Source organism: Mandrillus leucophaeus, unplaced genomic scaffold, assembly GCF_000951045.1.
Source record: "Mandrillus leucophaeus isolate KB7577 unplaced genomic scaffold, Mleu.le_1.0 Scaffold1620, whole genome shotgun sequence".
Classification (NCBI taxonomy): Eukaryota; Metazoa; Chordata; class Mammalia; order Primates; family Cercopithecidae; genus Mandrillus; species Mandrillus leucophaeus.
Window position 1 is genome coordinate 34,505 of NW_012101611.1, and position 26,794 is coordinate 61,298.

General features: G+C 40.5%; 1 protein-coding gene across 3 annotated transcripts; it reads left to right on the top strand.

The window, feature by feature from the left end:
- Positions 1 to 4,390: 4,390 nt before the first annotated feature.
- ZNF287 (zinc finger protein 287) lies at positions 4,391 to 23,279 on the top strand. Of its 3 annotated transcripts, XM_011976105.1 has the most exons (7): positions 4,405 to 4,651; positions 5,492 to 5,563; positions 5,676 to 6,276; positions 6,976 to 7,073; positions 10,078 to 10,204; positions 10,696 to 10,782; positions 20,158 to 22,204. In XM_011976105.1, exons 3-7 carry the CDS (start codon positions 5,874 to 5,876, stop codon positions 21,726 to 21,728), a joined length of 2,286 nt encoding a protein of 761 aa, XP_011831495.1. In that variant the 5' UTR covers positions 4,405 to 4,651; positions 5,492 to 5,563; positions 5,676 to 5,873; the 3' UTR covers positions 21,729 to 22,204. The 3 variants fall into 3 exon arrangements, with proteins under 3 accessions (XP_011831493.1, XP_011831495.1, XP_011831494.1); XM_011976103.1 differs by lacking the exon at positions 5,492 to 5,563 and having other exon boundaries at positions 4,391 to 4,651; positions 20,158 to 23,279; XM_011976104.1 differs by lacking the exon at positions 5,492 to 5,563 and having other exon boundaries at positions 4,434 to 4,853.
- The last annotated feature ends 3,515 nt before the right edge of the window (positions 23,280 to 26,794 follow it).

Here is a 26,794-nt window from a genome sequence, read left to right on the forward strand (position 1 = left end):
GAGCCCCAGTCTTGTAAAACTCCCCTACCGTCAGCCTCAGCCTACAGAGGACAGCTACCACAGAGTTTCTCGATGATGCTGGTGCCTCTTTCTAGCACATTCTTTATCGCAGCAGATGATCTTCCAGACTTTCCAATGAAACATAGACAGCTGGTAAGTATTGCAGCCTTACATACTCTACCTATTCTAGTATGCCCAGTTCCCTGAGCCTTTTAACTTCTTATTTTACCTTTTGTCAAGCAATTCTGACATTTTCTGCTTAACATGAGCCATATATTTCTCTAATCCCCATCTCCAGGCATCCTTGTCAGAGTGTTTAAATCCTGTATCACAAGAGTGTGCTTTCTTTCTTTTCTTTTCTTTTTTCTTTTTTTTTTAAGACAGAATTTCGCTCTTGTCACCCAGGCTGGAGTGCAACGGTGCGATCTCAGCTCATGCAACCTGCACCTCCCGGGTTCAAGTGATTCTCCTACCTCAGCCTCCTGAGTCGCTGGGATTACAGGTGCCCGCCGCTACGCCTGGCTAATTTTTTGTATTTCTAGGAGAGACGGGGTTTCAACATGCTGGCCAGGCTGGCCTCGAACTCCTGACCTCAGGTGAGCCGCCTGCCTCAGTCTCCCAAAGTACTTGGATTATAGGCATGAGCCACTGTGCCCAGCCAGGAGTGTGCTCCTTTTCAATAAACTCTCTGGTACTCAAATATATGTTCTACCTTCTTGATCCAGCATCCTCAGGGTCTAGTCTCATACATACTGTCCTGGTTCCTACACATACATATAAACTAGGGCCTGTAGTAACTTCAGCGGATGGTTCTTTTCGTCTGTTATCATGCCCAGAATTTCCCCTGTTGGGTTTTTTGGTGACTTAATTCTAGTTATTGGTTTAGTGGATGGGGTAGGGAGAGGAAAAGGTAGGTAGATCCCAAGGCAGAGTCCTAGCTTTAGACTTGGAGGAGTGGGCCACTTTAGCAAGTCCAAGAAATTCAGAGTGATTGGTGTTTGAAGGTGTTTGCGTGCATAAATCAAAATGTTCCCATCCCAAATCTCAGAGTTCTACTTCTTTCCCAGCAGGATCCTGACCTTGGCATAGCAAACTTGCTGGGATTTAGAATTCAATCTTAGCTGAAGTTAGGGCCTGATTCTCAGCTGTTTTGCTATAAGGCTTCAAGAAATCTTCTGATGCTCACATTTTCCCTTAAATTTGTCACTGATCACCATCAGCCTTTCATTGTCAATAGCTCCCGGTAATAGCCATTCAATTCCATCATCTCTAGAATTACCACTTCCCCCAACGTTATAAAGATCTGAGATATAGCACCCACCAGTGCATTCCCTTCTGTCAATATTCCACCCCAGTTCAACACCACTGACAATTTTAACAATCATATTGCTACAACCTGACATATGTTATCATTACTCTGCCAATCACAAGTCATAGGGCCCTCCCTCATTATCAGCAAGGTGGCAGGTAACTCAGTTTCAAAACTCCATTATATGGCTCATGCCTCTAATCCCAGCACTTTGGGAGGCCAAGGTGGGCAGATCACCTGAGGTCAGGAGTTCAAGACCAGCCTGGACAACATGGCGAAACCCAGTGTCTACTAAAAAATACAAAAATTAGCCGGGTGTGGTGGCGGGTGACTGTAATCCCAGCCACTTGGGAGGCTGAGGCAGGGAGAATTGCTTGAACCCAGGAGGCGAAGGTTGCAGTAAGCCAAGATTGCACCACTACACTCCAGCCTGGACAACAGAGCAAGAATCCGCCTCAAAAAGAAAAAGATTCCATTTTAGAGTTTGTGTTCTTGGAACAACTGCTGGTACCCACTGGTGCAGGGCAGATTCCCTAAAAATAGATTCTGAGATGGAGAATTGTATACAAGGTAATTACTGGGTAGTGTTCTCTAGAAAAATGCCTGCACAGGAGTGATATAAGGAGAATTGGACAGAGTAATAGGTTTAAATGCTGTGTGATTGCAACAGAGGCCTCAGTTGGTCTCACAGGGAACTCTTAAGCCAAGATGGCCCTTTATAGAGGCTGCAAGTTGAAGACAGGGGGCCAGGTCTTTGAGGCCTGCACTGAGCAGTCTTTGGATATGGACTTCCCCCAGGGAGAAGATGTGACTTGTGAGAGGTAGCCCCCTGCAGTTAGGACAACTCCCAAGGAAGTATTTAGCTGTGAGCCATCAGCAGCCACTCACCCAGCAGCTGCGGGGATGGATGCCTCAACCCTGAAGGAGGATCCCGGCAGCACCACAGTGTCACAGTGTGCACTACAGGGTGTATTAAATTTCCAGCTTCAGTTGTTGGTTATGTTTTCCTCCCAACATCATGATTTTGAGGCCTATTGTTAGGGACATACTGTATATTTATGATAAATATGTCTTTTCCATCAAACACTCTTATTTATTCCCTTGTGATCTTCTCAAGTTCTAGCTTATCAGATACTAGAATCATTATGTGTATCAGTCAGGGTTCAACCAGAAAAGCGGAACCAGTAGATATTTAAGATACTTGTGGCAAGGAGTTGGCTTACTCGATTGAGGGGGTGACTAGACGAGTCCAAAGTCCATAAGAGCACCCCATCAGGAAGGGCAGGCTGGAAGCTGTGGTATGCTGATGGAGTTTCTTCTGCATCAGGGAAACCTCAGTTCTTTTTTGAAGGCCTTTTAACTGATTGAATCAGGCCCACCCAAATTATCGAGGATAATCTCCCATACTACTTAGTCCAACTGGGTTCATGGGCTTCAATCTCATCTACAAAATGCCTTTACAGCAACACCTAGATTCGTGTTTACTTGAATAGCAAGAGACTTGTAGCCTAGTCAAGTTGACACATCAAAAGACCATCACACTCCCCAAGTTTCTTTTTTTTTTTTTTTTTTTTTGAGATGGAGTCGGGCTCTTGTCATCCAGGCTGGAGTACATGGAGTGCAGTGGCACGATGTCGGCTCACTGCAACCTCCGCTTCCCGAGTTCAAGCGATTCTCCTGCCTCAGCCTCCTAGGTAGCTGGGATTACAGGCGTGCGCCACCATGCCAGGTTAATTTTTGTACTTTTAGTAGAGACGGGGTTTCACCATGTTGGCCAGGCTGGTCTCAAACTCCTGACTTCAGGTGATCCACCCGCCTCGGCCTCCCAAAGTGCTGGGATTACAGGCGTGAGCCACCCCGCCCGGCCCAACGTTCTTTTTGTTAAAATTTTCCTGGTGTGGTGATATTAAGACTCTTTGACAGTCCTCCCCCAGCCCCACAGGATTCTGCTTCCATTTGGTTCTGTGTAGGTTTGTGGCTGCTTTGACCAAGAGTCTGACAGAATTGGTGCTAGGTGACTTCCAAAGCCATGTTATAATTGGCCATGGCGCTTCTCTCTTGTTTACTGGAATGCTCACTCTTAGAGCCCAGAGCCACCATGTAATAAGTCCAGCCGCCTCAGTCCTTTATACTGGAGAGACCACATTGAGGCTCCCTGGTCAAATACAAGCCAAGCTCATATTTTAGCCCAACTACTCCCAAGCAGTAGACACGTGAGTGGAAAAGCCATGTTGGAAGCGGTCCCTCCCAGCCATCAAATCATCCCAACGGAGGCTACACACATAATGAGGCAAAGACCCACCCACTCAGTTCCCCTTTTAAATCCCTCACCACAAAATTTATGAGCATAATAAGGTGATTGTTCTTCAAAACCACTAAGTTTTGGGGTGGTTTGTTAATAGAACAGTAGATAACGGGAACACCTTGAATATGTTTTTCTGTCATTTTATTTTTACAGTGTTTTATGTATTTTTGTTTGTGTCTCTTAGAAATAACAGCTACTCGGGAGGCTGAAACAGGAGAATCGCTTGAGCCCAGGAGGCGGAGGTTGCAGTGAGCCAAGCTCGCACCATTGCACTCCAGCCTGGCGGACAGAGCGAGACTCCGTCTCAAAAGAAAAAAGAAAAGAAAGAAATAACATGGGTTTTTTCCCCCAATCTGAAAGTCTCAGAATCAAATTCCTGAGGAGGAAGTGAGAACCTTTAACAGTTAATATGTATGCACAGTAAAGCCCGAAACCGCACGTTAAGTCTTTCTGCCTTCAGACCCACATCTTCCCTGCCCATTCTTCCTCTAGGTAATCTGGCACCCGGTTTTCTCTGGGTAATTGGCGCGGGGCTTCAACTCCCTGCGCTCCTCCAGCTACTGGCACCTCCCTGGCCTCTTAAGACGTCTACCAGACCTGCGTCTGCCAGGGGAAACTTTGAAGTTCCCTTCGGAACCTCGCAGGCTGACAAGCAAGTCAGAGCGATGGGTGGAGGAGGTTGCCATGGAGACAGGTCCAGGGCCAGAGGCGCGGGAGGGGGAGGCCGAAACTCGGGCTCCGATTGGCTCTGCGGGCGCGCAGCGTTCTCCTGGTGCACATGCGCAGTGACGCCGAGGCGAGGTCGCGGCGAGGCAGAGGCGCCGAGGCTTCTGGGCCGGGCTTCTCAGGACCGGGCTGGAACGTGCAGCTCCTGGCCGGGACACTCTGTGCTTTGCAGGGAAGGGAACTGGCGGAGCCCGAGGACCCGCTGCCGCTCAGTACTGAGCCCGCCACGCAGGCGCCTGTGCCAGCGTCGCCATTGTTGCCTGTGGCCTTAGGGCCGCTACGGCTGCCCGTCGGCCGGGTCCCAGCGACAGGTATTGATGTCCGGGCGCAGCGCGCGAGTGTCCGCGCGGTCAGTGACAGCCCGAGCCCGTCCACGCGCGGGCTCCCGTGCTCGTGGCCTGCGGGAGGGCAAAGACGGGGTGGAGGCTGCTGTGGGCCCAGTCCCAGCGTTGCGCGTCGCAGGGCCCCCGACTCCCCCGCTGCCCTCGCCCTCGACCCTGCGGCTGAAGAGGAGTAAGAGGCAGAGGGACTTGGCCGGGAAGGGGAGGCGACAGGAGGCAAGGCAAGGCTGTCGCATCTTCTCTGCAGGGCCTTGTAAACAGTTGTGTTTGGCGGCACGACTGTGCCTGAGCAGGGCTCGGAGCTGGAGCCTGGGGACAGGTGGTGTCGGTTCTCCTCCAGATCAGGCCGGTTCTAAGGTTTCCTTCGAGAATCCTTGTTTCGAATATATCCTTAAAGAACTGTCTCCTGTAGAAGCACTTAAAGGACTTCAAGTCACACCAACCTCTTCACTCTTTTCCAGTCCAACCCGCTGGTCTTCCCAGCCCTCTGATAGTGAAAGGCTAGAATCGGCTGGCATTAACATGCAAAGCAGAGAAATGGCTCGCCCTTTCCCCTGACAGTTCCCTTGGGAACCTTGAGCACTGTATTAAGAAGAAATTCTCCTCGTTTCTTCCAAGTAACAGATTCGCTCTGTTGTTGTTGAGAGCCAGTTCAGTCATTACAGCTTCTGTAACATCAGTGACTAAAATAGTGAAACTATTTTCTCTATAAAAATGTTTAATTTTTGTTTCAACAGGTTAGAGGTTTAATCTGTTGTTTTGCTTAGATTCTTTGAGTCGTTGCCTCTGACACTACCTTTTTAATAGCAGCTCCATCCCCCACCAACCCCAAGCAGATTGCAGTTCCCTTACAAGTCTAAGGATATAGGGGAGGAAGACAAGGTAAAGCTACGCGTGTTCATCTATGCACACTGCGAGTCTGTTTCTGTGTGTGTATATGTATAGTAGAGTACACCAGGGATTCTTGACCTTGTGGTCCATGCTTGTGTTTCAGGGTCTTTTATCCATCCCTGCAAGTTCTGGGCTCAGAATTTGTCACTAAGGCTGCTAACTCTTCCTTGATTCTGTTCTGCCCTCGGCTGCAGCAGCCTTTGATATAGTGTCCTTGTGACTCTAGCATGAGACTTCAAGCAGTTGGCTCACTACTGGAGAAATAAAGGATATTGCCAGATTGACTCTCCTGTCTGTAGCAATGTTAGCCTCAAGCAAGAGGATGAACAATTCTTCACGTTCCCAAATCCTTCTAAGGTGGAAGTCAGACAAGGCTCAGAGTGGACCCTACAATGTTGAGAAGGAAATCCTTACTTCGAGATTCTTGCGTGACACTGAGACCTGTCGACAGAATTTTAGAAATTTTCCATACCCAGACCTGGCTGGTCCTCGAAAGGCATTGAGTCAACTCCGAGAGCTCTGCCTTAAGTGGCTGAGACCTGAGATTCACTCAAAGGAACAAATTTTGGAGCTGCTGGTGCTGGAGCAATTCCTGACCATCCTGCCTGGTGAGGTTAGGACTTGGGTAAAGTCCCAGTATCCAGAGAGCAGCGAGGAAGCAGTGACTCTGGTGGAGGATTTGACTCAGATTCTAGAAGAGGAAGGTGAGAATCATAGAACAGAGAGGGGAGGAATCCCTGGGTGGTTAAAGAAGACAACTAGCACATCTGAGCAGCTCCTTTAAAGAAATTGGGGAGAACACTGAGAGGTCCAGGATGCATTTTTTAAAAAGAAAGAAATTGGGGAGAACAAAGGTTAGTGAGTGAGAACAAGGCTTTAACATGAGCTCCATCCATGGTGTTCTCCTTCCAGATTGCTTGGGAGCAAACACACATTATCTAAACCCCCAGGAAAAATGTCTTGAAAGAATGACCAGACACAACCAAATTACCACTGTGTGAGCCCTCAGAAAGTACCTGCAGAGGTTTGCACCATTCTACTAATCATTTGCTTTGTGAATTGAATTTTACAATAAAATACTTCCAAAAAAGGAAGAAAGGGTCTAGAGAACATTCCCTTATTAAGAGATAACTCACAAAATTAATATTCTGTAAGGATTTAGTTAAAATGTGAATTTTGTTCATACTCTTTAAGATTTTTAGAGCAAGCTTGTTTTTGAAGTGTGTTTTGATGTCTTAGGACAAGTCATTGGCCCTTTCGTCTGATGCTTTGAAGTAGGAGTGCTGTTTTTGATTTCCTTCTTACTTCTCAATTTAAGAAAGTGTAGGCATCTATTTGGTGAGGGGTTTCCTAGTCTATTCAAAAAGGACTAATCTCCCTCATGACCTCTTTCTCTTCTCTAGCTCCTCAAAACTCTACCCTTTCCCAAGATACCCCAGAGGAAGACCCCAGAGGAAAACATGCTTTCCAGGCAGGATGGCTAAATGACTTGGTGACCAAAGTGAGTGTGACTGTGTTTTCTGATTTTAAGATGCCTTCTTAGTGTGTGAGGACATTTTCTGACCTGGCCCTATAACTACTGTGCCCCCAGAAGCTCTATCAAGGACTTAAGCTCCAGTTTCTCTCCTATGTTATCTTGGTCTGTTAAGGTAGGTGAATGTACTATAAAGAAAAGGGGCTTCCATTCCCTTCCCTTCCCATATGTCTTTCCTTACTTTGACTTTGTCAGCAATATCACATAGAGAATACAGGATTGACCTCCACAGCCAGATGGATTTAGGTTTTGGTTCCTGGCTCTACCACTGGAACTGCAATTTGGGACAAGATACTTAACCTCTCTTAGCCTGAGTTATTCTACTCTCATAAATAGCATTTACCTCTTAGATTGTGAGTGTTAAATATTATGAGACTTGTAGTTAGCCTGGATTAAACAATTAATAGATGATTGTTACTATTATTTTTCCTCATTAACAAGTAGTTAAAGGCCATGCATTCTGTCATATTATTGTTGATCATGAATTTATGTATATTTTTTGAGACAGAATCGCACTTTGTTGCCCAGGCTGAAGTGCAGTGGTGCGATCTTGGTCCACTGCAACCTCTACCTCCTGGGTTCAAGTGATTCTCATGCCACAGCCTCTGGAGTAGCTGGGGTTACAGGTGCGCGCCAACATGCCTGCCTAATTTTTGTATTTTGTATTTTTGTATTTTAGTAGAGACAGGGATTCGCCATGTTGGCCATGCTGGTCTTGAACTCCTGACCTCAGGTGATCCACCCGCGTTGACCTCCCAAAGTGCTGGGATTACAGGTGTGAGCCACCGCGCCCGGCCATGAGTCTATATTATTTTAAAGAATAGTAACTCAAGCTACCTTAAGAGAAAGATTTTACTGTAAAAATATAACTGGTCTTTCTGAAATTGGAAAGCCTTTGGTAACCAAGTTAAAATGATTATTCATTGATGATGTGAACATTTACCTGGAAAACCTAACAAAATCAAGGGAAAAACTGTTAGAAACACTAATAGAAAAACTGGGTAAAATGACTACAGAAAATGACATGCAAAAATTAATCACATATATACATACATATATATCAACATATACACATAAAAATGAGATAAATGATAAAATGAAAAAAATGCTTCCAGTATCACACCCCCCCAAAAAATTTAAAATATCTAAAACTAAGCATAGTATAAATATTGCAGTACTTTCATGTCTAATATTTTGTGGAACATGAAAGAAACCTTAAATATTATAAAGTCACCAGTTCTCCCTAAGTTATAAACTTAATACAAGTTTTAAATCCCAATATGATTTAAAAGAAAAAAATTTTTAAGAGCTAGGATCTCACTAAATTGCCCAGGCTGGTCTTAAACTTCTGGCCTCAAAGTGATCCTCCTGCCTTGGCTTCCCAAAGTGTTGGGATTATAGGTATGAGCCACTGCACCTAGCCTCCAATATTATTTTTTAAAGATACAGTTATATGCAAAAATAAACACATGGCCGGGCGCAGTGGCTCACACCTGTCATCCCAGCACTTGGGGAGGCAGAGGCAGCTGGATCACCTGAGGTCAGGAGTTTGGAGACCAGCCTGGCCAACATGGCAAAACCCTGTCTCTACTAAAAATACAAAAATTATGGCCGGGCGCGGTGGCTCAAGCCTGTAATCCCAGCACTTTGGGAGGCCGAGACGGGCGAATCACGAGGTCAGGAGATCGAGACCATCCTGGCGAACACGGTGAAACCCCGTCTCTACTAAAAAAATACAAAAAACTAGTCGGGCGAGGTGGTGGGCGCCTGTAGTCCCAGCTACTCCGGAGGCTGAGGCAGGAGAATGGCGTGAACCCGGGAGGCGGAGCTTGCAGTGAGCTGAGATCCGGCCACTGCACTCCAGCCTGGGCGACAGAGCAAGACTCCGTCTCAAAAAAAAAAAAAAAAATTAGCTGAGCATGGTGGCATGCGCCTGTAATCCCAGCTACTCGGGAGGTCACTGCACTCCAGCCTGGGCAACAGAGCAAGACTCTGTCTCAAAAATAAATAAATAAAAAAGAAACATGTAAGATAATACTATCTTTTTAACAAAAGAAGAGCAAACAAGAAAGGCACTAACCTTACCAGATTGTGAAATGTATTTAACAGTGCAGCAGTTCAACACTGTGATTATTGGTATCTGTTACATTTTTTAAAAGAAAGACTGAATTTAACTATAGAACACATAAAAATATCTTAACATTTTAATTATAATATGTTGGATTTATTCTTAAAGCATAGCTTGAAAAGCAAAACCATTCAACTCTGTGTCATCTGTGTTTAAAATTTAAAACTCAAGTCAGGCATGGTGGATCACTTCTGTAATCTCAACACTTTGGGGAGCTGAGGTGAAGGATCGCTTGAGTTCAGGAGTTTGAGACCAGCCTGGGCAGCATAGCAAAACCCCATCTCTACAAAACAATTTAAAAATTAGCCAACTGTGGTGGTGTGTGCCTGTAGTCCCATCTACTTGGGAGGGTGAGGTGAGAGGATCACTTCTGCCCAGGAGTTCGGGGCTGCAGTGAACAATGGTTGGACCATTGCACTCCAGCCCAGGTGACCAGGCGAGACCCTGTCTCTTTTAAAAAGTAATAATAATAACCTTTTCCTTTTAAAAATGGAGCTGCCACCAATGCATGCACTAGTCCAGCACATGCAACAGAGTGGACCCTGTCTCTTTTAAAAATATTAATAATAAACTTTTTCTTTGTAAAATGGAGCTGCCACCAATGCATGCACGAGTGCCAAGTGAAAATAAATTCTGATCTATTTTCAAACTTCCGTTTAGGGTCATGGAGAGATGCTGTGGGGCTGTCCATATGTCGGGGAAGGGTTTTAACTAGACAACTTCTAGGATCCTACTAAAGCTTAAAATTCTGTGACACTCCCCCAGCATACATACACCCAGTGTCATCCGTGTCCCCTTTGCCATTAGTTCTTGAACTGAGTTAAGTTACACTTGATATTTTAGGAATCGATGACATTCAAAGATGTGGCTGTAGACATCACCCAGGAGGACTGGGAGTTAATGCGTCCTGTGCAGAAGGAATTATACAAGACTGTGACACTACAGAACTATTGGAACATGGTTTCTCTGGGTAAGGATCATCTCTACCCCTCCTCCTCTCAGCCTGTCCCCCCGGGTCTCTTTCTTACACCCGTTGTTAAAAATGGGTTGGCCCTCAGACATGCTTGGCTAAAAATGGGGTCTAGAAATAAATGTTCTTATCTCATTCAAGCACAAGAGTGACTGTTTTACTCCCGTTTCCCAAATGAAAGGTTTTTAAGTGAGAGAACATTAGCAACTGATGCACAGCTTCATAGTGCTGCCACCCGATGCTGCCTTGCCCAGCCTTTGCTACTCTAAAGGAAGGTTTCTTCCTTCACATATCCTCTTAAGTGGCAGGAAATTGTTATCCTGTCTCGGAAAAGGATAACAACCAACAGCCTAATTCTCTTATTAGATCATGTCCATGAACTATTGTTCTCCTACAGAGGTCTGTTCTCTCAGATAGGTAGAAGTCTGGTAATAAAACTTGGAGCAACTGTTTATCTCCAGGATAAAATTCATTATATTCCTCCTGAACAGGACTTACAGTGTACAGACCAACTGTGATTCCCATGTTGGAAGAACCATGGATGGTGATAAAAGAAATTTTAGAAGGCCCTAGTCCAGGTGAGAAACAGAAAGCACATGAGCTTCTTTGCATTTAAGAATCTATATCCTAAGTGTGGTGATATATGCATTTTAAATATGACCAGGTCACTTTTTGCAAAGGCTTTCTAGCCTGTGAAGAACACTGAGCTGTTTGGTGTTGCTTCTTTACAGAGGCCTCTTCAGGAAGAGCTTCCTAAGATCACTATTAACACACTTTTCCTGTGTCTCTTCTCATTTTATCCTTCTACATGACCTCTAGGTCTCATCTCTTAGGGTTTTGTCTAGGGCTTTCATTGTGCCATGTTCCCCTTCCTCTAGATTTAAACATGCATGAATGCCCCCTAAAAATTTAAATGTTAAACCTTCTTCTTTTTGAGTTTCTTTTATTCTGTTCACTGACAAATCCCTACATCCCCCGCCTTCACTTTTCTAAATCATCCCTTTCTTTTTTATTTTCTAATTACTTTAAAGATAATATATTCACGATTCACAATTTTTAAAAATGTATAAAGCAAAATATATATAAAAATATATATATAAATTACCCACCTGAATACCACATTCACCCAGTTCCTACATCTCCCTAGCATGTGACCGCTGTCATTAGAGCATGTCCATGAACCACTGTTTTCCTGTAGAAGTATGTCCTCCCACATAAGTAGAAGTCAGGTAATAAAGTTTGAACAACTGTTGTCTCCAGGATAAAAGTGTGGCAATAAACAGTTGTTAGAGATGTTTATTTTGCTTTGAGTTTTTTGCATGTAAAGTCAATATAAAAATAGTTTTTCTCCATTTTTAATATGAATGGTAGCATACTATACATACTGTTTTGTACCTTGCTTTTTTAACTTAAAAGTATATCTTGAAAAGCCTTCCAAATGAGTATGTAAAGAGCTTCCTCATTTCTTTTTTTATATCTGCATCATATTTTTATTATTGAACTTGTTCCTTAGTCATGGACTTTTTCATTCTCACTCCTTGCTTATTCCCTCCACAGTAACTTCATTTTAAACAATTTCAAACCTACACAGGCACATTACATTAATCACTTATGTACTGTCTACTTGGAATCACTAATTATCATCGTTTAGCCACTTTTGCTCTATCTCTCTACAAAGGTTTTTGCACTGAGCCATTTTAATAGACATCATGACAACCCCTAAATACCTTCTAAGAACATGAACATTCTTCTACATAAGCATGATACCATTCTCTCACTCTAGATATTTAACATTTATATAATAGTGTCATCAAATGTATAGTCAAATATTCAGATTTTTCCCAACTGTCCCAAAAATATCCTTTATAGATATTTTTCTCCCCAATACAGGATCCAGTCAGGAATCACATGTTCCACTTGTTTATCTCGTATCTTTAGTACCTTTTAATAGAGAAATGTTCCCCAGCCTTTTTTCTTTTTTAAAAAAAGTCTTTCATGATATTGACATTTTTTTAAAGGATCCAAGCCAGTTTTTCTTAATGACCTACAGTTTAGATTTGCCTCATTGTTTCCTAAAGATTAGTCAGTTTAAAGATTTTACCAAGAATATTTGAAAGGTGATATGTATCTTCCATTGCATTTCCTCAGGTGGTACATAGTGGTAATTCATCTCATCATTGGTGATGCTCAGTTTGGTTAAGGTGGTGTCTACAGGATCTCTCCTTTTTAAAGGTGCATTCTTTATGATTAATAAGTAATCTGTGGAGTGATACTTTGAGGTCACATGACTATTCCTCGATAATCTTTTACTTAAAATTGTTAGCATCCATTTGATTATCTTTGCATTGTTATATTGCTGGTTGCAAATGGTGATTTTCGTTTTTGTTGTTTTTGAGATGGAGTTTCACTCTTGTTGCCCAGGCTGGAGTGCAATGGCGTGATCGCCTCTCACTGCAACCTCTGCCTCCTGGGTTCAAGCAATTCTCCTGCCTCAGCTTCCAGAGTAGCTGGGGTTAGAAGCATGTGCCACCACATCCAACTAGTTTTTGTATTTTTAGTAGAGACAGGGTGTCACCATGTTGGCCAGGCTGGTCTCAAACTCCTGACTTCAGGTGATCCACCTGCCTTGGCCTCCCAAAGTACTGAGATTACAGGCGTGAGCCACCATGCCCAGCTGCAAAATGGTGATTTTCTAATTCAGTCATCTTTTCTAAATGATTAACAGCATTCTTCATTAAAGAATAGCTATTTCGGCCGGGTACGCCTGTAATCCCAGCACTTTAGGAGGCCAAGGTGGGCGGATCACGAAGTCAGGAGTTCGAGACCAGCCTGGCCAACACAGTGAAACTCTGTATCTACTGAAAATACAAAAATTACCTGGGTGTGGTGGCGGGTGCCTGTAATCCCAGCTACTTGGGAGGCTGAGGCAGGAGAATCACTTGAACCCAGGAGGCGGAGGTTGCAGTGAGCCAAGATTGTGCCACTGCACTCCAGCCTAGGCAACAGAGCTAGACTCCATCTCAAAAAAAACAAAAAAGAATAGCTCTCCTTCCCTCACCCCATTTTTATGTATATACCACTGTGGACTAATGGAAATTTTAAAAATTCAATATATGATTAGTTGACCAGGCACAGTGGCTCACTCCTGTAATCCCAGCACTTTAGGAGGCCAAGATAGGTGGATCACTTGAGGTCAGAAGTTTGAGACCAGCCTGGTCAACATGGTAAAACCCTGTCTCTACTAAAAATAATAATAATAATAATAATACAAAAATTAGCTGGGCATGGTGGTGCGTGCCTGTAGTCCCAGCTACTGGGGAGGCTGAGGAAGGAGAATCGCTTGAACTCGGGAGGTGGAGATTGCAGGGAGCCAAGACTGTGGCACTGCACTCCAGCCTGGGCAACAGAGCGAGACTCCATTTCAAAAAAGAAAAAGGAAAAAAATACATATATGTATGTATATTTATGTATTATTAGTCCATTAATTCCAGTTTTTACATTTTGTTTTGTGTTTTTGATGCTCAACTGTTCCAAATTTGGGCATTCTAGCATCAAACAAAGTCCAGCATCTTTTTGACATGTCCCAATTAGTCTTCATCCATTTCCTTGCTTTCTGGCACAACCAGATGTTCTTTAGGCTCACCTTATGCTCACCTTAGACTTGGGATTTCTCCAAGGAATCCTGATTCATTTTAGTAGGGAATGGTACTTAGAAACCAAGATCTGGGCCATAAGTGTATTCACTGTTTAATGGTATCATTGCTACTGTTCAGTGGATAGAGCTAGGAAGTTTGTGTGTGTGTGTTTATGCATGTGTACATGTGTGTTCTTTTAAGTCAGGAGTTCATACTTAAACTCCATTTCAAATCTAACACAACAAGGATATTCCATTTTATATATTCCCATTTTCCATTTTGTATCTCCTGTCTCATGCAGTGAATAACCTAGTTTCCAACATCAGCATATTTACTTATTTGCTGTATCATATGTTACACACAAAAATAGTTTCAAATTTACATCACTATAACAAACAGTCTAGAAAGTTCAAGATTTCTTTGAAGTCCTTTTTGTCCTTAGAATATATACCACTAAGGATAGTGTTTTCTTGCTTTTTAAAATTATTTTTAATTTACATTTTTGAGTATGCGAAAACAGTAACATGGCTGATAACTCAAAAACTGTATAGAAAGGTATACATTTCCTTTCCTTCTGCTCTCTTTCCACCTACTCCCTATAGGTAACCATGATCATCAGTTTCTGGTGTATCCTTCCTATGTTTCTCTTTGCAAAAATAAATTATTAATATATTATCTTCTTTTGTATACGAAAGAAGTATACTATGTATATTCTTGCATCTTGCTTTGTTATTCCATTTTTTATTTTATTTTATTATTTTATTTTATTTTATTGCTGTTGTTGAGACAGAGTCTCACTCTGTCACCCAAGCTGGAGTGCAATGGTATGACCATGGCTCACTGCAGCCTCTGTCTCCTGCATTCAAGCGATCCTTCTACCTCAGCCTCCTGAGTAGCTGGGAGTACAGGTGTGTGCCACCATGCCCAGATAATTTTTGTATTTTTTGCAGAGCAGGGTCTTGCTATGTTTCCCAGACTGGTCTCAATTTCTGGGCTCAAGCGATCCACCTGCCTTGTTCTCCAGTGCTGAGATTACAGGTGTGAGCCATGGTGCCCAGTCATTATTCCATTTTTTAAATCTAAGACACTGACTTCTTATATATCCACCAATATGGATGCTAGTATACAACAGTGAATTAAATAATAATGACAGATATGATATGGCCAGGCACAGTGGCTCACACCTGTAACCCCAGCACTTTGGGAGGCTGAGGCAGACAGATCGCTTGAACTCAGGAATTTGAGACCACCCTGGGCAACATAGTGAGACCTGTCTCTACTAAAAAAAAATTTTTTAATTAACTGGTCGTGGTGATTCATGACTATAGTCCCAGCTTCAGGGAGACTGAAGTGAGAGGATAACTTGAGCCCGGGAGATCAAGGCTGCAGTGAGCCAAGGTCGCACCACTGCATTCCCACTGGGTGAGAGAGTAATACTCTGTCTCAAAAAAAAAAAAAAAAAAAAAATGCTACCTTAGAGTGAATTGTTTCACTTTTTTAAAAAACTAACTTTGGTCATTAGGTATTTTAAAGGTCATAAACTTTAAAAGCTAATTATTCTCTATAATTTATCGCCTTATATGCCTTAGTTGGCAAAATACAAAATACACCTACAGCACACTAAATTCTCTGGGGAACACATTCTGCACACTCTAGGCACTGAGAAAACATACAGAGTATGGAAATAAGCCTGAATTAGAGTCAGGATAGTCTTCTGGGAGATACTTGCAGTCTGAAGTCGCTTCTTAACATGAAGAGTTTTTTAGATCATCAGAGAGCACAAATTTGGGCTCTGAATACTCAAGAAAGGGCAATGTATGGTTATGCATTTGGAGAGGGGGGATTTTTCTCCCTCCAAAGAGCACCAAGACTGAGAAAGACAGTTCCTTTTTTCCTTCTGGACAGTGAGGTTTTGGGGTTTTGTTTTTTTAGCCTAGCCTGTTCTTACATAGTGTGTAGTCCTCTGTTCAAGGGACTCCTGTCAGCCTCCTCTCCTTGGCTGGGCCCCAGCCTTTGTCTTCTAGCCCCAGAATCCCTTGTACCCTCAAAATGGAAGCTTAAGGTCATCAAACATGATTGAAGAGCTATCTCAGGCAGTCAACTTCAGCTATTACTCACTTCTTGCCTTCCTGCTTTTACTTAATTTTTGGCCTGTGAGGATTTTGCTTTCTTGCCAGCTCAGAGATATATAGTAAGTTGAATCTACCTTTAGTTAGGGTACTTCAGGAAGTAGGTTAGTCATACTTCAGGAAATGGAAACTTTGATAATTAACAAACAGAATAGTAGTATTGGTTTGATGGCCGTTACTGTCTCAGATCTTTTATAGTTCTTTATGTTTATATTTTATGGTTTATAGTTCTTTATGTTTATACAGTACTTTGCCATTCTTTGAGGCTCATTTCAAATCACACTTCTCCCACTGAAGCTTTCCTTGATTACCTGAGTCAACATTAATCTCCTCTGTTTGGAAATATTATACCACTGTTTGTCCTTATTAACCAAGAGATAACACTTCTAACCAATCCTTTCTAGTTTTAGTGATAAACACGTATTTAAACCCTGCTTAATGATCTGTTTCAGAAGTTTTGGTAAACTAATTTGTTTAAAAATGTGCATTTATCAGCCGGGCGCAGTGACTCTTGCCTGTAATCCCAGCACTTTGAGAGGCTGAGGCGGGTGGATCACCTGAGGTCAGGAGTTCAAGACCAGCCTGACCAACGTGGAGAAACCCTATCTACTAAAAATACAAAATTAGCCAGGCGTAGTGGCACATGCCTGTAATCTCAGCTACTCAGGAGGCTAAGGCAAGAGAATCGCTTGAACCCGGGAGGTGGAGGTTGTGGTGAGCCGAGATCGCACCATTGCACTCCAACCTGGGCAACGAAAGCAAAACTCCATATCAAAAAAAAAGTGTGTTTATAGTAGCAACTTATTCCTGGTCATTATTCAGTCTTTCACTTTAAGTTTGTTAATTATAACTTTAGTACTTTTCAGTTGTATGTACAATCTGTCATAGACTGATACTTATTACATAGAAGTTGAATTCAGCTTCTGGTATTATCTCATCTCTTTTTTGTGTGTATACACACCTACTTGTACAGTCCATCCACATTCTCATTTTCTTCTGGGGAGGGGAATAACAAATCCTGGTTTGAGAAAGTTGGTTTATAAATTTTTTTCTTTCATGAAAGTAATATAACTATTTTCTATGTTTCTTTATTACTTTTTATTTTGCTATACCTACTGGAATGGAATATAACTACTTACTAGTAATAAATAGCAACAAAAGTAATATAGCAAATTTATTGAAAATTAGAAACTAGAAACGAAAACCTATATCATTATTAGCATTTTGGTAATTTTTTTTCCACTTCTGATGTGTTTTCATGCTTGTTATGATACTCTTTTTCATTTAACATTACTCCTAAACATTTTCTTATATAAACTATGATTTTGTATTTGAATAAAAGTAAAAAAAGTAGTTTGTAAATTCAAGCAGTACAAGGAAGCAAATATTAAGTGTACCTCTCTCCTCAGTCATGACCAGGACCTTCTCCCCTTAGATTACGTGTGTGGGTGGGTGGGTGTGTGTGTGTGTGTCTGTCTTTCTGTCTGTGTGTAACACAAATAGCATATCTTTACACAGCTAGGATGTTGCTCTACATTTTTTTATACACCTGCTTTTTTTTTTCACTTAATGTATCCTGCACACTTTTTCATGTCAATGTACCTAGACCTACCTAATTATCAGTTATCAATATTCTGTTATCCCTTATTCTATTAATAACTAGTCCCTTACTGATGATGTAGCTGTCATTTTCAATTACTGCATATTACTCAATTGAATAGATATATTTGTAAAGGTATTATACTGTGATTTGCCTCTTAGAAAGTTTCTGAAATATTTAGTACCATTTTTGCTATATTATAAATTCTGTATTTGATTAAATTACATTATGTAATTCTTGATATTTGCAAGTTATATGTTTCCCACCTGGTTTCAAAGGATAGAGGTTGTAACTTAAATTTTGTGTTAAATAATTATACAAGAAACTTAATAGGCAGCAGCAAATACACATTTGACTGCCTTATTACAGCCAGGTTCGATTGAGGGTCAACCTTTTTGGTTTGGTTAGGTTTGGTGTGTGTGTGTTTGGTTATGTGTATGCATACACATCTGTGTACACTTTGATTTGAGTTCACCTTTTTACATGTTAATGTCATTTCTTTTACCATTTCAGTTGAGTCGCCACCATATCCAGAGTCTTGGGCCATTTTTAAAGGAAATGTGTAAGAAGGATAAACTATTTCCAGAATTTGCACCTAGGTTGGAAATATAAGAAATGTACAGAATTGTGAATTACAGTCATGTGCTGCATAATGATTTTTTGGTCAACAACGAATTGCATGTATGACAGTGGTCCCATAAGACAACAATGGAGCATATATAGAAGCCTGATATATAAGCACTTGATATTTGTATTGCAGATCAAGTAGGGGAAATTATTGATATTCAGTAATAGTGCTGGTACATTTAGCTTTCCATGTTTAAAAAAAGAAAATATATGTATATCATCTAGGTTCATATAAGTATACCCTATGATGCTCACACAGGGATGAAATTGACCCAACACCGCATTTCTCAGAACGTATCCTCCTTGTTAAGCAATCCATGACTGTACTCATATAAAGCCAAGTTCTGTCATGAGCCCAATACTATATTAGGTTGAACCATATAGGGTTACTGACATTCAGCCATTTTGACTTATAAAAAAAGGCAATTTCCTATATGATTCAACCTAATCTATATTTTATTTTATTTTTTTGAAGACAGGATCTTGCTCTGTCATCCAGGCTAGAGTGCAGTGGGGCGATCATGGCTCACTGCAACCTCCACCTCCCGGGCTCAAGCAATTCTCATGCCTCAGCCTCCCAGGTAGCTGGGACTACAGGCGCACACCACCACATCTGTCTAAATTTTTCTATTTTTAGTAGAGATAGAATTTCGCCATGATGGCCAGGCTGGTCTCGAACTCCTGACCTCAAGTGATCCACCTGCCTTGGCCTCCCAAAGTGCTGGGATTACAGGAGAAAGCCACAGAGCTTGGCCTCTAATCTGTATTTTAAATTCAAAGAAGCATTGTAGAGAGAAATATGAGTTGGACTATAAACAGCTTTTTTAATAGGTGGAGAAGGCATCATAAGAGAAGGCCTAGAGTCTAGGATTAGCATGGCATCTAGAGAATATTATGAAGCGTAGTGGATAACTTTAGGCCAGGTGTGGCAGCCCATACCTGTAACCCTAGCACTTTGGGAGGCTGAGGCAGGCAGACCACCTGAGGCCAGGAGTTTGAGGCCAGCCTGGCCAACATGATGAAACCGTGTCTCTATTAAAAATACAAAAATTAGCTGGGCATGGTGGTTACTGCCTGTAATCCCAGCTATTCAGGAGTCTGAGGCACGAAAATTACGTGAACCTGGGAGGCAGAGGTTGCAGTAAGCCAAGATGGCACAGAGTCTGTCTCCAAAAAAAAAAAAAAAAATAGCGGATAACTTTAAATTAAGCTGAACATGAGTTGTAGTAGGAGACAGAATAGAATAGAAAGGGCTTAGTTATTCTGGGATTGAATGCCAAGTGGAGATATTCTAAACTTTTTCACTTTTATAGTTTAAGCCACTAGTCCTTAAACTTTGGTAGGTAGCAAAACTGCTGGGTTTAATAAAACAGATTACTCAGCTCTACTGCCAGAGTTTCTGATTCAGTATGTCTGGGTGAGACCCAATAATGTTAACACATTTCTTGATGATAGTGATGCTTATGCTGCTAGTGGGAGGACTACTTTGAAAACCATTGTTTTAGGCTATGGGAGATTTACTAGAGATATTTGAGCATAGAAAGCACTTGGTGAAATTGCTTTAGGAATATTATGTGGAATTGTGCAGAGCAGATTGGAAGAGAGAGTGATGAGAGTCAGCATGTCTACTTTATGAACCCATTACATAAATTAATCCATGAAGCCATCCCAAGTTATCCTACACAGTGTTATCACTGTTTTGGCTTCTCTTAGCTCTGTCACCTGACTTAATCTGTTTTATTCCCTCTGTGTCCATGTTGAATATGAAGAACCTGTCTGTTTTCAACAACTTAGTCTCCCCTTTTTTTGCCCTTTTTGTCTCCTTTCCCAAATTTGAAAGGCCATGATGATGACGTTTTCAGAGCTGTTCTCTTTGGGCATTTTATCTATGTTTATTATTTTGTTTCTATTTTGGCAGTTTCCTCTCTCAAAATAAAGACTTTTATATTTTTTTTATTTCAGAATGGGAAACTAAAGTCCAAGCATGTACTCCAGTGGAGAATATGTCTAAACTCACAAAGGAAGAAACCCAGACCATCAAATTAGAAGACTCATATGACTACAATGATAGATTACAGAGGCGAGCAACAGGTGGCTTCTGGAAATTTCACACTAATGAAAGAGGTTTCAGTTTGAAGTCAGTCCTTTCACAAGAAGATGATCCTACAGAAGAATGTCTTAGTAAATATGATATATATAGAAATAATTTTGAAAAGCATTCAAACCTAATTGTACAGTTTGATACCCAATTAGATAATAAAACTTCTGTGTATAATGAAGGCAGGGCAACCTTCAATCATGTCTCATATGGTATTGTACATAGGAAAATACTTCCTGGAGAGAAGCCTTACAAGTGTAATGTGTGTGGGAAAAAATTTAGGAAATACCCTTCCCTCCTGAAACACCAAAGTACCCATGCCAAAGAGAAATCGTATGAATGTGAAGAATGTGGGAAAGAGTTTAGGCATATTTCATCCCTCATTGCACATCAGAGAATGCACACTGGAGAAAAACCATATGAATGCCACCAGTGTGGTAAAGCCTTCAGCCAGCGTGCACACCTTACTATACATCAGAGAATTCATACTGGAGAGAAACCCTATAAGTGTGATGACTGTGGGAAAGACTTTAGTCAGCGTGCACACCTTACCATCCATCAAAGGACACATACTGGAGAGAAACCATATAAATGCTTGGAATGTGGTAAAACCTTCAGTCACAGTTCATCACTGATTAATCATCAGCGAGTTCATACTGGAGAAAAACCTTATATATGCAATGAATGTGGGAAGACTTTCAGTCAGAGTACACACCTTCTTCAGCATCAAAAAATACATACTGGGAAGAAACCATATAAATGCAATGAATGTTGGAAAGTGTTTAGTCAGAGTACTTACCTTATTCGACATCAGAGAATTCATTCTGGAGAGAAGTGTTATAAATGTAATGAATGTGGAAAAGCCTTTGCTCATTCCTCAACCCTTATTCAACATCAAACCACTCACACTGGAGAGAAATCCTATATATGTAATATATGTGGGAAAGCCTTCAGCCAGAGTGCAAATCTTACTCAACATCATAGAACACATACTGGAGAGAAACCATATAAATGCAGTGTGTGTGGGAAAGCATTCAGCCAGAGTGTGCACCTTACTCAACATCAGAGGATTCATAATGGAGAAAAACCCTTTAAATGCAATATATGTGGGAAAGCATATAGACAAGGTGCAAATCTTACTCAGCATCAAAGGATTCATACTGGAGAGAAACCCTATAAATGTAATGAATGTGGGAAAGCTTTCATTTATTCCTCATCACTTAATCAACATCAGAGAACTCATACTGGAGAGAGACCCTATAAATGTAATGAATGTGATAAGGATTTTAGCCAGAGAACATGCCTTATTCAACACCAGAGAATTCACACAGGAGAGAAACCCTATGCATGTCGTATATGTGGTAAAACCTTCACCCAGAGTACAAACCTTATTCAGCATCAGCGTGTTCATACAGGTGCCAAACATCGTAATTAATGGATAAGGGAAACTTCAATTAGGTTTTACAACTTCATTTCAATTTTATTTTGTGCATTCTGTGTGTCAGAATATTCAGAAGAAATCCGAAGAAGTGCAATATGTTAGATACCACTCAGCAGAAGTATCAGAAGTAGTGGTAGGGATATAACCTATTTAGATTTAATGTGAAATTTAAGAAGGAAACTTGACTTCTTAACCTTTATTTGATATGAGTTTAATTCATTACAGAAAGAAACCCTGTGAAGGGTGTTCAGAAACATAACTCATCAACTCTTTATTTCAAGTACAGTCATCCCTCAGTATACTCGGGGGATTGGTTCCAGGACCACCCATGTATACCAAAATCTACCCATACTCAAGTTGCACGGTCAGCCTGGTGGAACCTGTGTGTATGAAAAAACCCTACATCTACGCAGGTTTCCCATCCCTGAATAATGTGCTTTCAAACTCTGTTCAGTTGAAAAAAAAAATTCCAGTATACGTGGATCTGTACAGTTCAAATGTGTCGTTCAAGGGTCAACTGTACATCCTGATGAGGCCTTATGAATGTAACTTGGGAAGGTGTCCATCAAGTAGAGATTTCACACCAGAGAGTGATCTTAAAATTACAGAAAAGAGAAAGCTGCTTTCAGGCCTTTTATTCCCAGCTTTGAAGCCTTAAAATATGTAAAGGATTCCTTTCCCTTTTTTACTTCCCCTTCTCCTGTTATGCCATAACTGCCATATGGAGCCAGTAGGTTTGAAAAAAACAGTTGAAAGTATTTTAAAGATTTCTATGTGACCACTGTTTGGTTACACCTTCCCTCACATATCGAAATATTAAAGAGAAGCTTAATGAAAGATATGATAGAAACTAATGTGTATATAACATTAGATGTGTAGAGATTTAGTTAAACAGGCAAAAATTACATGCTCCAAGCTTAAATGAATTTTTAATACACATTAGCCTTGATTTTACTAGGTTTTGACATTCAAGGTCATCCTGAAGGAAAAAAGTAGGTATAAGGTATACAGTTCGCATTTTTTTCATCTGACTCCTAAATTTATACTTTAGATTTCTCTGTGACTGCTTTAGTATGGAAAGTTCATTTCTTCCACTTAAACACATTTCTTGAGTGTCTACTATGCTTAGGTCCCAGACTTCCTAATTGGATCCTTTCAAGGCTTGTTACAGTGCTGAAAATCACAGGTGGTTTACACAACAGAAAGATTTCCAGAGCAATGAGAGAGTGAGGATGTGATATTTGGTCATGGGATGAGCATAAGCAACCTGCTAAAATGGGTTGCCAAATGCTACCTACATCCCAAGAGAAGGAAGTGGAAGTAATAGTGTAGCTATATAAATAATGTGAGAAAAAATAAATAATGGAGATTAGATTTGAGTTCACTGCAGAATGTGGGTTGGGGAAAAGGTGAAATTTTAATGGAGTGAGGAAAAAAATACATAGATAATTGCTATAACATGAAATGTAATTGGACTTGCTTTGCCTATGAAATGAGTGGCTAAATAAAAAAGAATTCAGCCTGAATATTAGAAGAAACTAAAAACAAAGTGACTGATTTTTAAGGAATAATTGGAAGCCTGACACTCCCTCATACATGCAAGTAAAATAGAAGTTACTCTTAACATGTCAGGAAAAAATTTAATTGGCAAAAGCATTGATGCAGTAATCATTAAACAATGATAACTGGATTTGTGGGTCTTAAAAGGAAAACTGGCAGAAATGCAAATAGAAATAGATAAAAATACTATTGTATTTCATATTTACAGCATTCCACTACCAGAATATAAGGCCATATTCTGATAACTGAGATTTCATTGTGCTCATATTTGTTTCTCCAGTCCCTTGCATAATAGTGCATAGTCAATACATGGTTGAATTAATGAATAAATTATATAAATTAGATTTCAGTAATAAAGTAGAATTGACTGGCATGGAGTGAAAGTTGGCATAACTAAAAATACTTTTGTGCATATATCAAAGAAATGTTCAACAAATAACATTTACTTGGGAACTGCTTAAAAGTAGTGAATCAGATTTCATGGGACATCCTTGTACAGGAAGTTTTCCTGAGCTAAATGAGGGGAAATTGATATCAATTCTGGTACTATAAATATCAATTTAAGCTTGTATTAACCATGCAACTTCCTTTGGACATTACTGTTTATAAAACCATCCTACAAACAGGTACTGAAGGAAAGACCCGGGATGCTAGCATCCTAAAGGCTATATTGTTGAGTGTTTTCTTTAAAAAACTTGATTTCCATTTCCTTTACATTAGTTAACCTTGATTTCATAGTATCATCCTGCACAAAGTACAGGTTGCAGAATACTCAAACTGTGCTTATATAGCTATGTTTTTTTAAATAACAGTTGTTTGACCTTATTTTTTTGATGCTGCTTCATCCCTCACACAGCACTTACTTCCCTTGGTTGAGCATGTGGCATGTGACAGTCCATAGCACCTTCCTTTGCATTACTCTGTATTTCCTGCCTTTGTATGTTTTATGTAAGTAATGCATTTATAAAGTCTTCCACTGATAAACAGAGGCAATTGATGCCCTTATAAAATAACAGACTAGTAATAGTGGAGAACTCTAGATTTTTGTGTATTTTTCCCACTTTTACAGTTGTCTGACCCACAAATTATTCAACAGTTTTTAGCAAATAGCTTTATTTTCCGGAACTTTTTATTATGAGTTTTCAAATATACAGAAAGGTTTAAAAATAATAAAGTGAACTGTATACCCACCTAGATTTTAAAACTAACATTTTGCCATATTTTTTTTAACCAAACATTGGAAAGGAACTTACAGACATGACATTTCATCGCTAAACACTTAAGCATGCATTGCATAAAAATAAGGATAGTCTTTTACATAACCACAATACATTTACATACCTTTAAAAAAAAAAAGAAAAGTAATTCCCTAATATCTGAACACCTAGTCTGTGTTTAAATTTCCTCTGTTGATCCAGTCAGTTTTCACACATAGTATTGATTATTAAATCTGTTTCATCTATCTAGAACAGTCCCCACTTTGGTACTTCTTCTTTAAGAGAGCAGGTCAGTTGTCTTGAAAAACGTCTCACGTTCAGGATTCAACTGACTATTTACATGTGGGTTGTTCTGGTACCCCCTGTAGTTTCCATAAATTAGAAGTTAGGGCAAAAGGCTTGATTGGTTTGTTTAAACATTTTTAATGATAACATCTCACAGATGTATTTCATAGTGCATCATATCAAAAGTCTCATTAATATCAGGTTGAGTCACTATCAATGGATCACTCATTTGAGGTCACCAGATCTTCCCAACATAAAGATAGTTTTTCCTATTACAGTTAGTCTGTGTACTGACACTGGCAGCATATGGATATTTTGATTGCCAACAACTTTTTACCTGGTAAAAAGTAACCAACGGTGATCCTTGCCTGAATCCATTGTCTCATCAGTGTTTGCAAAATGACAATTTTCTAATTCTATCACTCTACATTTGTTGAGTGGCATTCTTGTATAACCTTCCCTCATCAACCAGGAATGCACTAGAGGTAGAGTCAGGCTCAATTATTTTGCCTTAATTACCAGTGTAGGAGTTTAATTACCAGTAAAGAGTTTGATGCTCTCATCTGCAGTGATAACAAATGATTCAATGTGTTAACAGTCATTTATGATCATTGTTTCTGATGTTCAGATTGTCCCAAATTTGGCCAGGTGGAGCCCTTCAAGTAGCTCTTGTGTCCTTTTGACATTCACTCTCTAGTCTTTGGACACTTGATTGCCTTCTAACACAAGATATCTCAAGTTGACCTTGCATTTTCAATACCCCAGGCATGGAATGAAACCTTTTTCCAAGAATCCGTGGCTCCTTTTAATAGGTAGCTATTTAGACACCAAGATCTGGGCACTAGGCATTCTCACTGCTCCTGGAGTGTCACTGGCAATTCTTTCCAGTCATTCAAGTTGGTTTTCATAAAGACAACTCTTCACTCATGCCATCAGTTATATAATGTCTGTGTGATGAGGGATATAATTACATAACTGGGATAAACTTTCGGGCGCAAACAACTAAATCTTGTTAAGCATGCACCTAAATTGGAGAGAACACTTCCATGTTATATATGCTAGAAAGCAGCAAATTAGCTGCAAGAGGCCTGTGACAAGGCCATCAGGAAATTTACAAGGGAATAGAGCTTGTCAGTTAATCTGCCAAGTGGGTTGAGGGCAATTAAGAGAGCAACTAGATGTATACCTAATCTGTTGTGTTTTAACTATCACATGTCTTGATAACTTATGGTATTTATAAGCTAATAGCCCTCCTTTCCCATCACATCTCTTAAGGCAGATTTCTAGTAAGATCTGAATATTAATCCTAAGGATCTGTTTCATGCAAATCTAAGTACTAGTTTTTCTTACTAAACCTTTATTTGGTCTCTAAAACTTTAAGGCTGTTACGTTTCATTCTTTGTCTTCTGGTGTCAGTTCACTTGCATGTGCCCGTAAATGTATTCTTACTCCTCTGTTTCTGTTATTCTCCCTATGGCTCTATCTTTCATAAGTATTAGCTCCTTAGAACACTATAACCATTAAAAATGGCAAGCATGTGCACAACAGTGATACATACAAATGTGTAAGTGTGTAAGCACCATCGGGCCCCACACCCTGTATGAATGGGGAAAGTGAAGCCCATGATGCTGAAGTATCTTGCTTGAGGTCATACGTCATATAATGACAGAATAAGGATTGGAACAGCATAGCTCCAGCACTTAAAATTAATTGAGTTCTTCTTGTAAAATAATGTTGAACGGAAATTCTGAGTACAAAGAGTATGTACCTACAATTTTATAAAATTATGTATTTTTATGAGATTAGAGCACTGAAAGTTTTTTAAATCTGTTTTTGTCTTATTTCCCATAGTTTCTTTCTGTTTGTTTTTTGTTTTGTTTTTTGTTTTAAGGAGCAGAGAGTTTAATGGGCAAGAAGGGGCTAGAAGGAAGGGAGAAGGAAGAAAGAAGCAGCTCCCCTGTACAGAGACAGGAGGAGAAGGGGCTCCAAAGCCGAAAG

Excerpts from the sequence above, each read along its gene's own strand:
- ZNF287 (XM_011976103.1), top strand. The coding sequence starts at position 5,874 with ATGTTAGCCTCAAGCAAGAGGATGAACAATTCTTCACGTTCCCAAATC. Across the intron at positions 10,205-10,695 it reads TTGGAACATGGTTTCTCTGG|GACTTACAGTGTACAGACCA; the intron begins GTAAGGATCATC and ends CCTCCTGAACAG. Across the intron at positions 10,783-20,157 it reads TTTAGAAGGCCCTAGTCCAG|AATGGGAAACTAAAGTCCAA; the intron begins GTGAGAAACAGA and ends TTTTTATTTCAG.